The sequence below is a fragment of the Vigna unguiculata genome, chromosome 10 (genome assembly GCF_004118075.2).
Source record: "Vigna unguiculata cultivar IT97K-499-35 chromosome 10, ASM411807v1, whole genome shotgun sequence".
Taxonomy (NCBI): domain Eukaryota; kingdom Viridiplantae; phylum Streptophyta; class Magnoliopsida; order Fabales; family Fabaceae; genus Vigna; species Vigna unguiculata.
Window position 1 is genome coordinate 36,748,010 of NC_040288.1, and position 13,023 is coordinate 36,761,032.

The 13,023-nt window shown below is 33.7% G+C and overlaps 2 protein-coding genes across 2 annotated transcripts; both read left to right on the top strand.

Moving 5' to 3' along the window:
• Positions 1–1,636, top strand: LOC114166276. Its single transcript, XM_028050992.1, has 4 exons — positions 1–304; positions 396–659; positions 1,001–1,160; positions 1,326–1,636. Exons 1-4 carry the CDS (start codon positions 77–79, stop codon positions 1,502–1,504), a joined length of 831 nt encoding a protein of 276 aa, XP_027906793.1. The 5' UTR covers positions 1–76; the 3' UTR covers positions 1,505–1,636.
• A 3,624-nt stretch (positions 1,637–5,260) lies between these two features.
• On the top strand, positions 5,261–10,346 carry LOC114165629. The gene is made up of 4 exons (XM_028050206.1): positions 5,261–5,971; positions 6,869–7,301; positions 7,376–7,457; positions 9,584–10,346. Exons 1-4 carry the CDS (start codon positions 5,284–5,286, stop codon positions 10,193–10,195), a joined length of 1,815 nt encoding a protein of 604 aa, XP_027906007.1. The 5' UTR covers positions 5,261–5,283; the 3' UTR covers positions 10,196–10,346.
• Positions 10,347–13,023: the final 2,677 nt, after the last annotated feature.

A 13,023-nucleotide genomic window follows, 5' to 3' on the forward strand; every position in this document is an offset into this window, starting at 1 on the left:
TGTTCCACTCGTCAACATTTTATTTTTCACCCCACAGATCTTTCTTTTGTCTCCTGCCACACTCTTCCTCCCTGGGATGCTGATGGCCTCCACACTCACTTTCCAAACACTTTCAATTGTTCCTAACAAGCCACACCATCATCATTCAACAAAACTTCATCCACTTCCTCTAATCTCTTCAAGATTCAATCTTTCAAAAGATCCTCCCATTCTACAAAAAGTATTGGATCAATCCAGCAATGTTCTCAAAACTGTCCCTCTTTCCCTCACATCACTCACACTCTCCTTCTTGTTAGACCAAAAGGTAAGGAATATGTATGATCACTCACACTTGTTCTTCTTAAAAGGGTTATTTTGTTGTGTCTCACTCTGTGGCATGATTGTTGTTGAGACAGGATGTGGCACTTGCTGTTGATGGAGAATTTGGGGTATTCGAGGGAAGAACATTTGCTCTCATACACCCAATTGTGATGGCTTCTTTGTTCTTGTATACCTTGTGGGCAGGATATTTGGGGTGGCAGTGGAGGAGAGTGAGGACTATTCAGAATGAGATCAATGAGCTCAAGAAACAACTCAAACCTACACCAGTCACTGCAGAAGGTACACCAGTAGAAGTGCCACCATCACAAATTGAACTCAAAATTCAGCAACTCACAGAGGTATATATATATCCTTGCCTTTGTTTCCATTGTTATCTTTCTACTTTCATTAGTTTTCACAATTGCAATAGCAGAGAAACTTGGTATTTAGTTTTTTCAATTTTTTACAAACTCTTATGTTTGTGGGATAGTTCTGTGTTTATAACTGAGTGTTATGGAATTGGAGCTTATATATCTAGACACCTACCAGAATTGATTCTAGTTCTTAAAATGAGTTGCAAATATTGAAGTGAAGTAACTGTTTGTTGTTTTAGTTTTGATATGGAAGAACTGAATCTGATTCAAACACTTGAAAGATTGGTGAATTATTAGTACCTAATTCATTGGCTTCTAAAATTCAGGAGAGGAAAGAGCTGATCAAAGGCTCTTACAGGGATAGGCACTATAATGCAGGATCCATACTTCTTGGATTTGGGGTGCTTGAAGCTGTTGGTGGAGGATTGAACACGTGGATTAGGACAGGAAAGTTATTTCCAGGTCCACATCTGTTTGGAGGAGCAGGTAAAGGTTTAAATTTGCAAATGATGATGAAATTAATCAACGAAAAGTGATTTAGAAGAGTTTGATGGCAGAATTGTTAGGGTTCTTATGTGAATGTGAATGGTACTGGAATATTGTGGTTGATGTTGGTATGGAAATTGATGGTTAGGGAAATTTATTGAGCAGGTATTACAGTGTTATGGGCACTTGCAGCAGCTTTGGTTCCACCAATGCAGAGAGGGAGTGAAACAGCTAGAAGTCTTCACATTGCGTTGAATACGTTAAACGTGCTGCTATTTCTGTCACAACTTCCCACAGGATTTGACATCTTACTGAAAGTGTTTGAGTTCACAAAATGGCCTTGAATGTTCTCCATTTTGCAATACCAAAATCATATTTTATGATCACACTTTCTTTTAATGTGTGTTTAATCAAAGTGAAGGAGACGAACATAATTGTCATTGTTAATAATCGAGAAATCTTGTTTTTTTTTTTCACATGCAGGCAAATTTGTCTTTGATTTTATGAAAATGGACAAATTTTTAAAAAATTACGAAAATAAGCAAATCGTGCAGTCTCTAAAAGAAAAATTGTACACCTCTTCTACGTTTTTTTTTGAATCGGACGGTCAAAAAGTCAAATTAAGAATGGTGTAGGTGTCACACATTTTTAAAAGTTGAAATCGTGTGGAGGTTAACGATTTCAAAATGTAATCGATTACAAAGTGTTCATAATCGGGGATTGATTAAAGGGATGTACAAATTCAAAAGGAAAAAAGTGTGGGAGGTGCGCATTTTCTTTATTAGAAAACATGTGACATTTTCAATTATTTTAATTGCACTCCCATTTTCCCTTCCAAAATTCATCTAACAACTTTATTTGTGGTACGTGAACAACATATGTGCATTATTGGTCAAGCTATACAGGTCTTAATCTTATACCAGATCCCTTCAAATAAGGCGTAAGGTTTTCGAACAACCATCCACTACAAGGATCCATAACGAAATGGATCAACCAAATCTGGATAAACAAAAAAAATGTTTTTACTATTGTATTAAAGGTCATCATAGGGGTCCTAATCATTGTCGATATGAACATTGGTTCCTATGATGACTTTCGATACAATAGTGTTATAATCTTAAATAGAAAAAAGATTAGAATGATGTCATATGTCATAATCAATCAAGTGAAAATTAATTTTTCATGTTGATGATAGTTATGAAGGTTTAATGGTCTTGTAATGTTTAATTACGTTACAATTGATATATCGGTTTAGACACGTTGTTGGTCAATAATGATACGAATTCAATTAATACATTGTACTAGTTTAACTACCATGTGAAAGCATAGAATAAGTGTATCCCACATAAAGGTATATATATTTTGTTTAAATACTGTAATTGCTATATTCTAAATGTAAAAGACTACTGTCATAAACATTTTAAAAACCTATATGGTTTATTTATTTTTATAGAACTATAGTTTTTTCTTTCTAAATAAGACATGCAACTTTTAGAAAAGCAGTTAGTTAGAAGGTGTGAGGAACTGTTCGAGAAGGAAATGATCCACTTTTAAATGTGTGGAAGTATAAATGCAATGCAAGCACACTTTTAGGAATGAATTCTGAGATAGGGTAGAGAGATTCTTCTGTCTCCAAATGAAAAGCTTCAATCTTCAACACTCAACGGTGGTTTCTGTTTTCATCAACATTATTACTAATATTATATATAAACAGTATATATGCCAAGTTTCTACCGAATAAATACTCAACCAAATATAAAATATACAAAGTCAAGCCTTTATCATAAAATATGTTTTAAACTTTGAAAATAATTCTCACTTAAAAAATGAGTGAAGTCTTACATACATTAAACCTATTACCAGACACGCACAACCGTTGACATTTTTGTGTTGCAGAAATGGGATATACTGTGGAAGTTGGCCATGAATGCATCTCGAAAAGGAACGAATACAACTGAGCTAACATTAACTTTAATATTTTCAACTGTGTTTTTTTCTCTTTTCACTTTTGTCGATGTCGTCATCTAGCAAGTTAATAACAGACTAAAATATTATTTTGATTTCTTGCGCTTTTGGCAATTGACACTTTAATTTTTTATGCTTTGGAATTTGTCCGTTGGTTTTTTAGTTTTTTAAATTCTTTAAAATAGTATTTTTCTTGTCCATTATACACTATCCCAATTACAATTTTTCATTTTAAAATAATTGATTCTTCTGTAACAGTGATTGAAAATTGTCAAAATACTTAAATAGTTATCATAATAAAGTAAATTACTGTTTTCTAATGTAAATATAATGACAATTATAATGTTTGTTTTTTTTTATTAGCAATACAATAAATATTAATGGGATTTGGATCTCTTCTAACCATTTTATAAAAACATTAAAAAAAGAAGGTTTGATTACTAAACAAAAAACATGTAGGGGTGACAATGTGACCTTATTCAACAAATCGATATATTCAGTCTGCTGACCCGCAAAAGTTTAGTCCACATCTCACGCGGAATATGATGAGCTGACCCGCGACTCGCATAAAAAAAACTTGCACTTGTTATGTTTGCTACTTTCTTTCTGAACTTCTGCATGTACATTCCAAATTTTTGTAAGAGTGAAAAAGACAACTATTTTTCTAAATGTGTTAAAATTAGAAGAATTCATCATGCATGTTAAAGTACGAATCTAAATATGATGAAAATGTTGGATTATTAATTTATTATTCAACTCCCCAAAGTCTTTGCTTAATTTTATGAACTTGTTAAAGTTTAAGTTTTTAATTTGTAGAACATTGAAAACTTTATTATAAGAAATAAAAAAAAAAAAAAACTGGTCAGCCCGCAGACTTGCATGTCAAAACCTATGCAAGGCGGATCGGACTTTTGAGCCTGCATTTTCAAAGAGGGGTGGACTAGTCCGACAAACATTTTAAGAATCAAGTGCAAGAGGAGTCTAAAGAGACCATATCGATACGCATTGCCATCCTTAACTACATATACAAAAGTTTATTAACAAAGAAGAATGAGAATGAAAAGGTAAAAAGTATACTCAAATAAATAAGTTTTCTCATAAGTTAAAATTTATTGAACTAACTTACTCGTCATCTCTTTGAGGCTTCTTAATATGCTGCATAAGTCCTATGATTTTCAACTAAAAATGTTAGGGTTTAAGTTTTTATCATGTAACACTTCCAATTGATACATGGATGTGACAAGTGTGGAAGGATTTGGACTTTTAGGAATTGGGAGTCTTAGAGATTTGGAGTTTTATAATTTTGAAATTGAACGGTTGTAAATTGTGGTTGTATTGGTGGCAAATCGAATAGAGAATGAGCATAGAATCAAAAGATGTTTAAGAGAATCAAGACACAAAATATAGTTAGGATCATTGTCTTGTTAACGTCGGATGTTAAAAAAACAAAATAGCTTCGTATTGTTTATTATTTTACACTTTGAAATGGTTTATATCGATGACTCTTTATAAATGCTTTTTTCCATCTTAAATTCTTCGTACCTTAAGAGCTCATGCACCACCATAGGACACTCTCATCTAGACATCAAGAAACCATGTCCTTTGTGTCAGCCTACTTTTTTCCTATAAACTGCTTCTTCGTACATGTAACCGAGCAAAACAAATTTAGTGTGTTTTTTATTTTGCGTCAAATCGACGTAGAATTTGTTTTTTTAATACAGAATCACTATGCATTTGATTTCTAAAATCAGAGTACAAAATTCACGTTGAATGAAAAATAACTGATTTTTATTTCTGCGTGGAAGAATTGATTCAACCCAGAACTGAACACACCCGAAATGCAAGTAATAGGAACCATCACTAACCTTCTTATAAAACCCTTACATCAAGGTATAGACTTTTGTTTGAGACTAAAAAATGGTGAAAGAGTAGATTCCAAAAGGCAAAAACATAGTTTTTGTCAGCTGGAAGAGGCAAAAGTCAATAGAATCTAATGCTTTTCACATTTTCTCTGTCATTCCATGTAGGTTAGCTGTTAATAGTTACAGTGACAAAACTCCATCTTTGTTCCACCACATAGCATCGTCTATAAATACCATTTTATGCCTCATTCATTGTCATACTCAAACCAAAGAAGCTTCTTGAGTTCATCATTTCCATGGCTAACCCAATTCTGATTCGTCCATGGTCTCGCTTGGCCTCTTTGCGTTCTCCTTCTGCTGCAGAATCACAACCCAAACCTCAGCTTCCACAACCTTCTCTCAAAACAACAAACACCAACTCTCATGACACCAATGCCACTGTCACCAAATCCCTACCAACAACACCAGTTAACTCACAAAACCTCAAATCCACTACCCCTATGATCTTTCCACCTGCCAAATTAAAGGTTCATCCTCACCCGGTGGTGGAACTCACCATTGAAAAGCCTAATAGCAATGGCAATGCTTCGGTGAAGCATGAATCAGAAGAAACTAAGAACCAGAAACAAGTCATTGGCCCAAATGAAACCAAAGGGAAAGGTATTCACACAAAGCTCTCAGAGGGTCATGGCGTAAGGGTCATAACCATTTCAGGGGAAAACAGAGGTGCTTACATGCAAATAACACGATCCCACAAGAAAAAGCCCTTTCAGAAGACGGGGAATTCTGATGGTGAGAAAGTGAGAACACTGTCTTCTCCTCCAAACAGAGCTTTGTATGGGAACAGCAACGTGCAGTGTGTCAACAACTCAATGCTGTTCAACACTAGCTTGAGCCACCACGAACCAGGAGTGCACCTTGTTGTCCCGAAAAAGCCATTTGGCAAAGGGTTGCTTCTCAAGGAACGTGGTGAAGTTCAATGCAACTGATTTGAAGGCAGTGTTTTAAGCTTGTTATTCTTTATTTCAAGCCTAGTTATGGTGTGGTTGATATGTAATAAAGTAAAAATATTAATCGTAAGTTAGGAATGTCACAACTAATCTTTATGTTTGATGTTCTAACTCTATTGTTTTCCCGGAATAAGAAAAATTTTCTTGTGGAAGATGAATTTGGTTAGCTGAAACTTTAATATTGTCCATCTTCAACTCTTGTTCTCTTTACTTTCAGATGTCCATATTTTGTTTGAGAATAGTCCAAATGTGAGTAAAAAAGTCTCACATTTGATAGAATAAACAAAGTTAAACACTATATAAGAATAAAGACTCAAAACACCATTACTTTAAGGTTTTAGAATAAAAGTAATGTCAAATATCTTATATGTGTAAGACTAATGTCATATAACTATATGGAACCACAATCTCTCAATGACTATAACCATAACCCGAAGACACAACATTCCACAATTTATAAGATTTTGTTGCAACACATTTTATCAAGTTGAATCATATACATCGTAAATATGAGACCAGATATTAATATCGATTTCGAATGAATCATTTAATAGTTCTAACAAATAAAAAATCTGGTTAGTTCTTGAATAACTTTTACTAACTTAACCCATAAGAAACTTATAAAATAAGATTCTAGTTATATACTATAAATTCGAAGTGAGATCTTCTGCATATCTCTTTGGTAACGCCGAGGATTTTTGTGTCAGCTGGAACTGCCAAATTAATATGCTATTCGAATCTAATGCTTTTTAACTTGTTTCTGTCATTCCCTATTTGTTAATTGGTATTTTTCTGATGTCTAATAAATATAAATCATTCTCCTTTGTAACATTTCTCTGCAATCAAGGTTTGAGTTGAGCTATCCCAAAAGCCATGGCAAATCCAATTCCAATTCGTCCATGGTCTCGCTTGGCCTCCATAAAAACACTTCCTGAAACTCAACCTGCAGAACTTTCTCTCAAAACAACTAACACTTCCTCACATGAGGGCAATGAAAGTGCCACCAAATCTCGATCACAAACACCAGATTTTCACAGTCCAACAATTCAGTCACAAAAGCTCAAACTCACTACTCCCATTTCCTTTCCACCTTCGAAATTGAAGGGTCAGCCTCAGCTTAAGGAATATGGAGAAACTCAAAAGCAAGGCATAGGCATAACAACTTCAGGGGAAAGCAAAGGTGCACACATTCAAAATAAACCCTTTAACAAGATTGAAAATTCCTGTGGTGAAGAAGTGAACGGAAAAATGAAGAACAAGAGTGGGAAATTAACGATACCATGTTCATCTCCATTGCGAGTTCTGTATGCAAACAGCAATGTGCAGTGTGTGAACAACTCAATAGTGCTGAACACGAGTTTAACTCACCATGATCCAGGAGTGCATCTTTTTATCCCAAAGAAGCCATTTTTGTGAAGGATTCCAAGGTGGCGTTTAACTTAGATTCATCTATGTTTCAGGTTTGTTTAGTATAAAGAAAAGAAAGAAACTCGTACTCTTGCAGAAAATACAAAAATGTCACATTGAAAAGCATTCCAATCTTAACTAGAAGGTTTTTGTGTAATTTGTGTTCTTATGGTTAAACCATGAATAATATGATTAGTTTGGAACACAATAATTAAAAAAATCCTAATAAGTATATATACAAATAAAAAGGACTAATTTAATTCAGTTATATTAAACAAAAATGTTTAATACAATTAAAATGAAAGTAGACATGTTTAATGAGAAATAATATTATAGTAAAACATTGTATCTAATAGTAGTAGTATTATTATTTGTATTGAAAAAATTCAGGTAAAATTAATTTATTAAACAAAGTTTCGTTGAGTTTGCACCTTACACAAAAAAAACATATTAAAAAATTTCTTTACAAACTCAGATGCTCCGAAAAATTGTGAAACCCTTAGTGATCATATTCGTCGGGGGTGTTAATTGGACCTTCAAAAAAAATTTAGTTGGATTAAGTATAACCAATGGTTAAAAATTAGACTTCTTGTGAGAGTGATGAAAAAACAATGTCGCAGAAGAAGAACAAAATGACCTTCACTCTAATAGGAAGAAGAATCATATATGGTTTAATTCATTATTTATGATGACAGTTTTTTTTTTTTAATTATCACATATCTACTTTATTTTTAACTTTTAACTAAAATATATATTTAGTAGAAGAAAATTCCTAGTGAAATAATAATAATCTGATTAGATAAAAAAAAGAGTATATTTAATTAAATTTTCTTAATACGGCCGCCAAGAAGCAAATTAACGGTAAGTGTGTTATGAAAGTAATAATAAGCTTATTCGCAATTGAAAAAAGAATAAAAATATTGATTGAAAACTTATAAAAAGCAACTTCTTGTTACATATTCCGAAACATGCATATCTGACGCTATCATGTGTTATGTGTTGCAGAAATGATGGAATGCGACGAGCGAATAGGAGGGAAAGCTATGGCATCAAAATGACAGTATAAGCAAATGGAATATTATTAATATAATTATGTTCATTGTTTAAGACTCTTATTGGTGCTTACCATTACATATTTCTAACCTAATATACAAGATCAATATGAGAATCAAATCCAACTTTTCCCTTTCACCAAACATCTACTATGCCAGTATCAGCAAACATGATAATGAACAACATCTACTATGCAGAGATAAAATGATGCGAAAATACTTCAGATGATAACAGAAGCTATTATCCAACGTATATCGTGCATGCACACTATTTCTAATAGCAGAAAAAAATGTCAGATCAATGTCAAACTCCACGATTAGTTCATTTCATTTCATAACAGGAATCTAGCTACCTAGAGACAGTTACAGATGCTACCTGATCAAATTGTCAACTAGTTAATGCAGGCATAAACTTCCATAATTGCTCATACGCTTTTATTATAGGGAACAACTCTGAAAGTAGCCTAGGACCATGTAGTAGAGTTAGCTAGGTGTAGTACATAACATTGTTTAAAATCAATATACTGCAAATTATAAGTACCATGTTCACATCCTGCAAGAGTTTTATGGCCTTTTTATAGACCATTGAATAACTATAAACTCATAAATGGTATAGTACAATATAAAGTATAACAACAAATGTAGCAAAAGTGACTAAATACTCATCTTTCTATCGAAATTTCACGCCGGCACATACACAGTGTTAAAGTGATCTCAAATAGGCATTGAATTCTTCTGGAGGAGTTTCTAAGGGTTACGTACGATGTATGAAACTGCAAATTAGTCTCACTGTGGGCCCTAAAAGCAAATTCTTTGTCACTTTGGGGACCAATATATGTAGTTTGTGTCAGCTGGAAAGTGCCAAATTGCAATGGAATCTAATGCTTTTCACATTTTCTGTCATTCGGTGTTTCTGTACTAGGTAATAGCTATTTTCCACATGGTCAAATTAATATTCCTTGGTATTTTCATGACCATAGGACACAACCTGTGATTTATATGATTTCGTATTGCACCACCAGCATTGATTCACGCATCTATAAATAAGATTGCATGAGTTCATACATTATTGTGCTCATATCAAACAACTCTGATCTCATTTGTGATATTTCTGTGGTCAGAGTTGAGCAATTCCAATGGCTACCACCAATCCAATTCCAATTCCAATTCGTCCATGGTCACGCTTGGCCTCCCTAAGATCTCTTCCTGCTCCAGACTCACTTCCAAAACCTCAGTCTGCAGAACTTTCTGTGGAAACCTCTCATGACAGAAAAGAAAGTGCCACCAAATCTGTACCAGAAACACCAGATGTTCACAGTCCAATGCAGTCACGAAAGCTCAAACTCTCAACCCCATTGAAGTCTCAAGCTCAGCTTGAGATTAAGATAGCGCTAGAAGAAGAAGTAACCACTGGAAATGGCAGAGGCTCGTTGAAGAGTGATTGGGATGAAAATGAAGTCATTGCAAAAGAGGTGAAAACTAAAGGGAAGGGTTCTTCTGATGGCCATGCAATGAGGGTCATAACAATTTCAGGCGAAAACAAAGGTGCATCCATGCAAATAACCACACCCCACAAGAAACCCTTTCACAAACTGAGAGCTGTGTACGCTAACAGTAATGTGCAGTGCGTGAACAACTCAATTGTGTTGAACACTCGTTTAACCCACCATGATCCAGGAATGCACCTTACTATCCCGAAAAAACCATTTGGGGAAGGATTCCATCTCAAGAAACGTTGAGAAGTTCAACGCAATTGATCAAGTTGGTTCTTTTGGTTAAGATTATTTATATGGTGTGGTTGAGGATATTGTGTTATAGGAGTAAGAGCCCTAATTGCTATACTGTTAGGGTGACTTTGTATTCCAATAAATTTTAACGAGAAAATGTGTTTGTGTTTATAATAACATTATGCCACTGTCTTTCTAACATTAAATTTAGAAAAACAAACTTATAAATTTGTAAAACATTATAATCAACTTTCCAATAACATGAAAAATCAATGACAATAAAAAGGAGACAAATTTGGTTGAGTTTTCCTCCTAATGTAAAGGACTAGAAAAATGTTCTTTTCAAACTCAGTTTGTTATATTTATTTTTTTATTAAGAAAAATAATTTTTTGACTATTAAATTTTGATAATTTTATTTTACAATTTTAAATGGTATTTTTTAAATGATTCACTAATTTTTTATTTTTTCATTCTCAATATTTCAAAATCACTTAGAAAATGACATCTCATATAAAAAAAGTTCTTAAAATTTAATAATTAAACTATCCTTATTCTTTATTAAAGAGTCACTTGATTTCGTATAAAGTATGCCACTTTTTTATGTTCTTTATTTTATTTTCAAAATATTTTACTTATATTAGTTACCTTATTTTATATACACACGTATATGACAAACTTTTTGTTAACTTTTCTAAGTAATTTATTTCCGTACTTCACTTATTATCAGGATTTGACATGTTAAATATTTTTGTCTTTATTTGATCGTTGAGGAGTTTTTGAGACAGAGGCAATGCTCACATGATATAGAGTTGTTGTTGTTGAACGATTTGGACCGAATTCCTAGAAAAATCTGAATTTATCTAAAAAAACTCTTCGGGATAGTAAAAGAATCAATAAATAAGAATAATATATATAGATATATATTAAGTCGAAGATATTAGTTGAGAATATAAAAACCATAGATAATATCATGTGTATCATATCTATGTTTATAAATGTCGAGATTTATTTTTGAAAAGTTAGTTAGCTTTCAATCCCAAGATTTGGGCTGAGTGTGGAATGGATCCTGAGATTTGGGCAGGGTAGGTACATGTCTTAAGTTTCATTTTCAGAAACTTAGTACTTTATTTTATAAAATTCCGTTATACAATTCAGAGAAAAATACAACATCAAAAGTTTCCTGTAACTTTTAATTATTTGAATATGAATTTATAACTATAATTTAAACTTTATACAAATGGAATCATCAGTTATCAACTTAATTACACTGTATTTCTAAAACTGGTTCAGTTTGCTTTAACTCTGTTTTTCTTAAAAGATGTGAAATTTTTATGGTTCATGCATAATCAAATTCCAGTTTGGTCCTTTCAAACCAAAACAGAAGAAAACCATTTAGGAACGGTCACATTTGATCACTAAAGACTGAATGAGGCATAACTTAATTTCACATAAAAAATCAGCACAGTTACAGATTCCACCGGAACAAACCGTAAATCAGTTGATGCAGAACCTTCCATTATATGGCCGTATTTAATTTCTATTTTCTTTTTCAATTATTTTCATTTTTCAATTAAACATTTTTACCTATTTTTTTATCACTAATGGAAACTAGACTTTTATTAGTTGAATTTTTTTTGTCAATAAAGAATGAATAAATTAAAAAAAACATTTATGGAGTGCTCTAACCCTTTTACAAAAAGATCTATAAAAGGATGTAAAAGCTTGACATCAAAACCTTATAAAACATGACAACCAATAATTAGATATCCATCAAAGATTAAAAAGACCCTAAAGAATATGCATATGGGACTAAAGCAGTAGCCATGAACTTGTTCTACTGCTCCAAAATACACAACCAAAAAAAGAGATAGAAAGACCCAACACATGAATAGGTATAGGCAAAGCCTATAGAATGATGCATTCAAAGGTCACTAATACCATGGAACCCAACCAAGAACCAAACATAACCTGAAGCAATAAGAAATAATCAACATAGCCTGGACAAATTTCCACATTGAACTGAAGAGCTCAAAGTCCTTATCTAAATGAAGAAAAGTTGAGGAACACTCATGAGAGAAAGGCAAGGTTGTGCTTATCCCAAGTATGTTCAGGTTCCACCTAAATAATATACGTCCCTGTTAAAAAGGTCCTGCATCTTTCTCACTTGTCAAACTAAGAACACACGGTAGTTATCATATCATAAGGATTTTAAGCATGAGAGAGGTGAAAATACCACTAGTGCTGATTTGACATTTTACTTCGCCTTATAGGCCTCGGTTACAGCTGAACCGAAGCCTATAAGGAGGCGGTGGCATTTTTGCAATTTCGTCAGGCTTTTGGCCTCGGGTCTTTAAGGACCGAGGCAATAAAGGGGGCTTTAGGCCTCGGTTACAAATGAACCGAAGCATATAAGGCAGCCCAGTTTTCAAATTTTCAAAAATGCCACCAGCATCAAGCTTTTGGCCTCGGTTCTTTAAAGACCGAGGCAGTAAAGGGCACTTTTGGCCTCGGTTATTAATTGAACCGAGGCCATAAAGTCAGCATCAGGCTTTTGGCCTCGGTTCTTTAAAGACCGAGGCAGTAAAGGGGGCTTTTGGCCTCGGTTATTAATTGAACCGAGGCCATAAAGTCTGTTAAAATTCCCAATTCGCGAACCCTAACTACTATTCATCGTCTCGCAAACTCTCTTCTCTCTGCGCGAATTTCTTCGCTCTACCACCACCATCACGCTCCGCCTCCGTCGCCGACCAGCATCTGCCATCAATAGTCGTGCGTCGTCTCTCCCAAATTAGGTGGCGGAAGTGGCTCACGGTACAGACGCGTGAAGGAGGTGAACGAA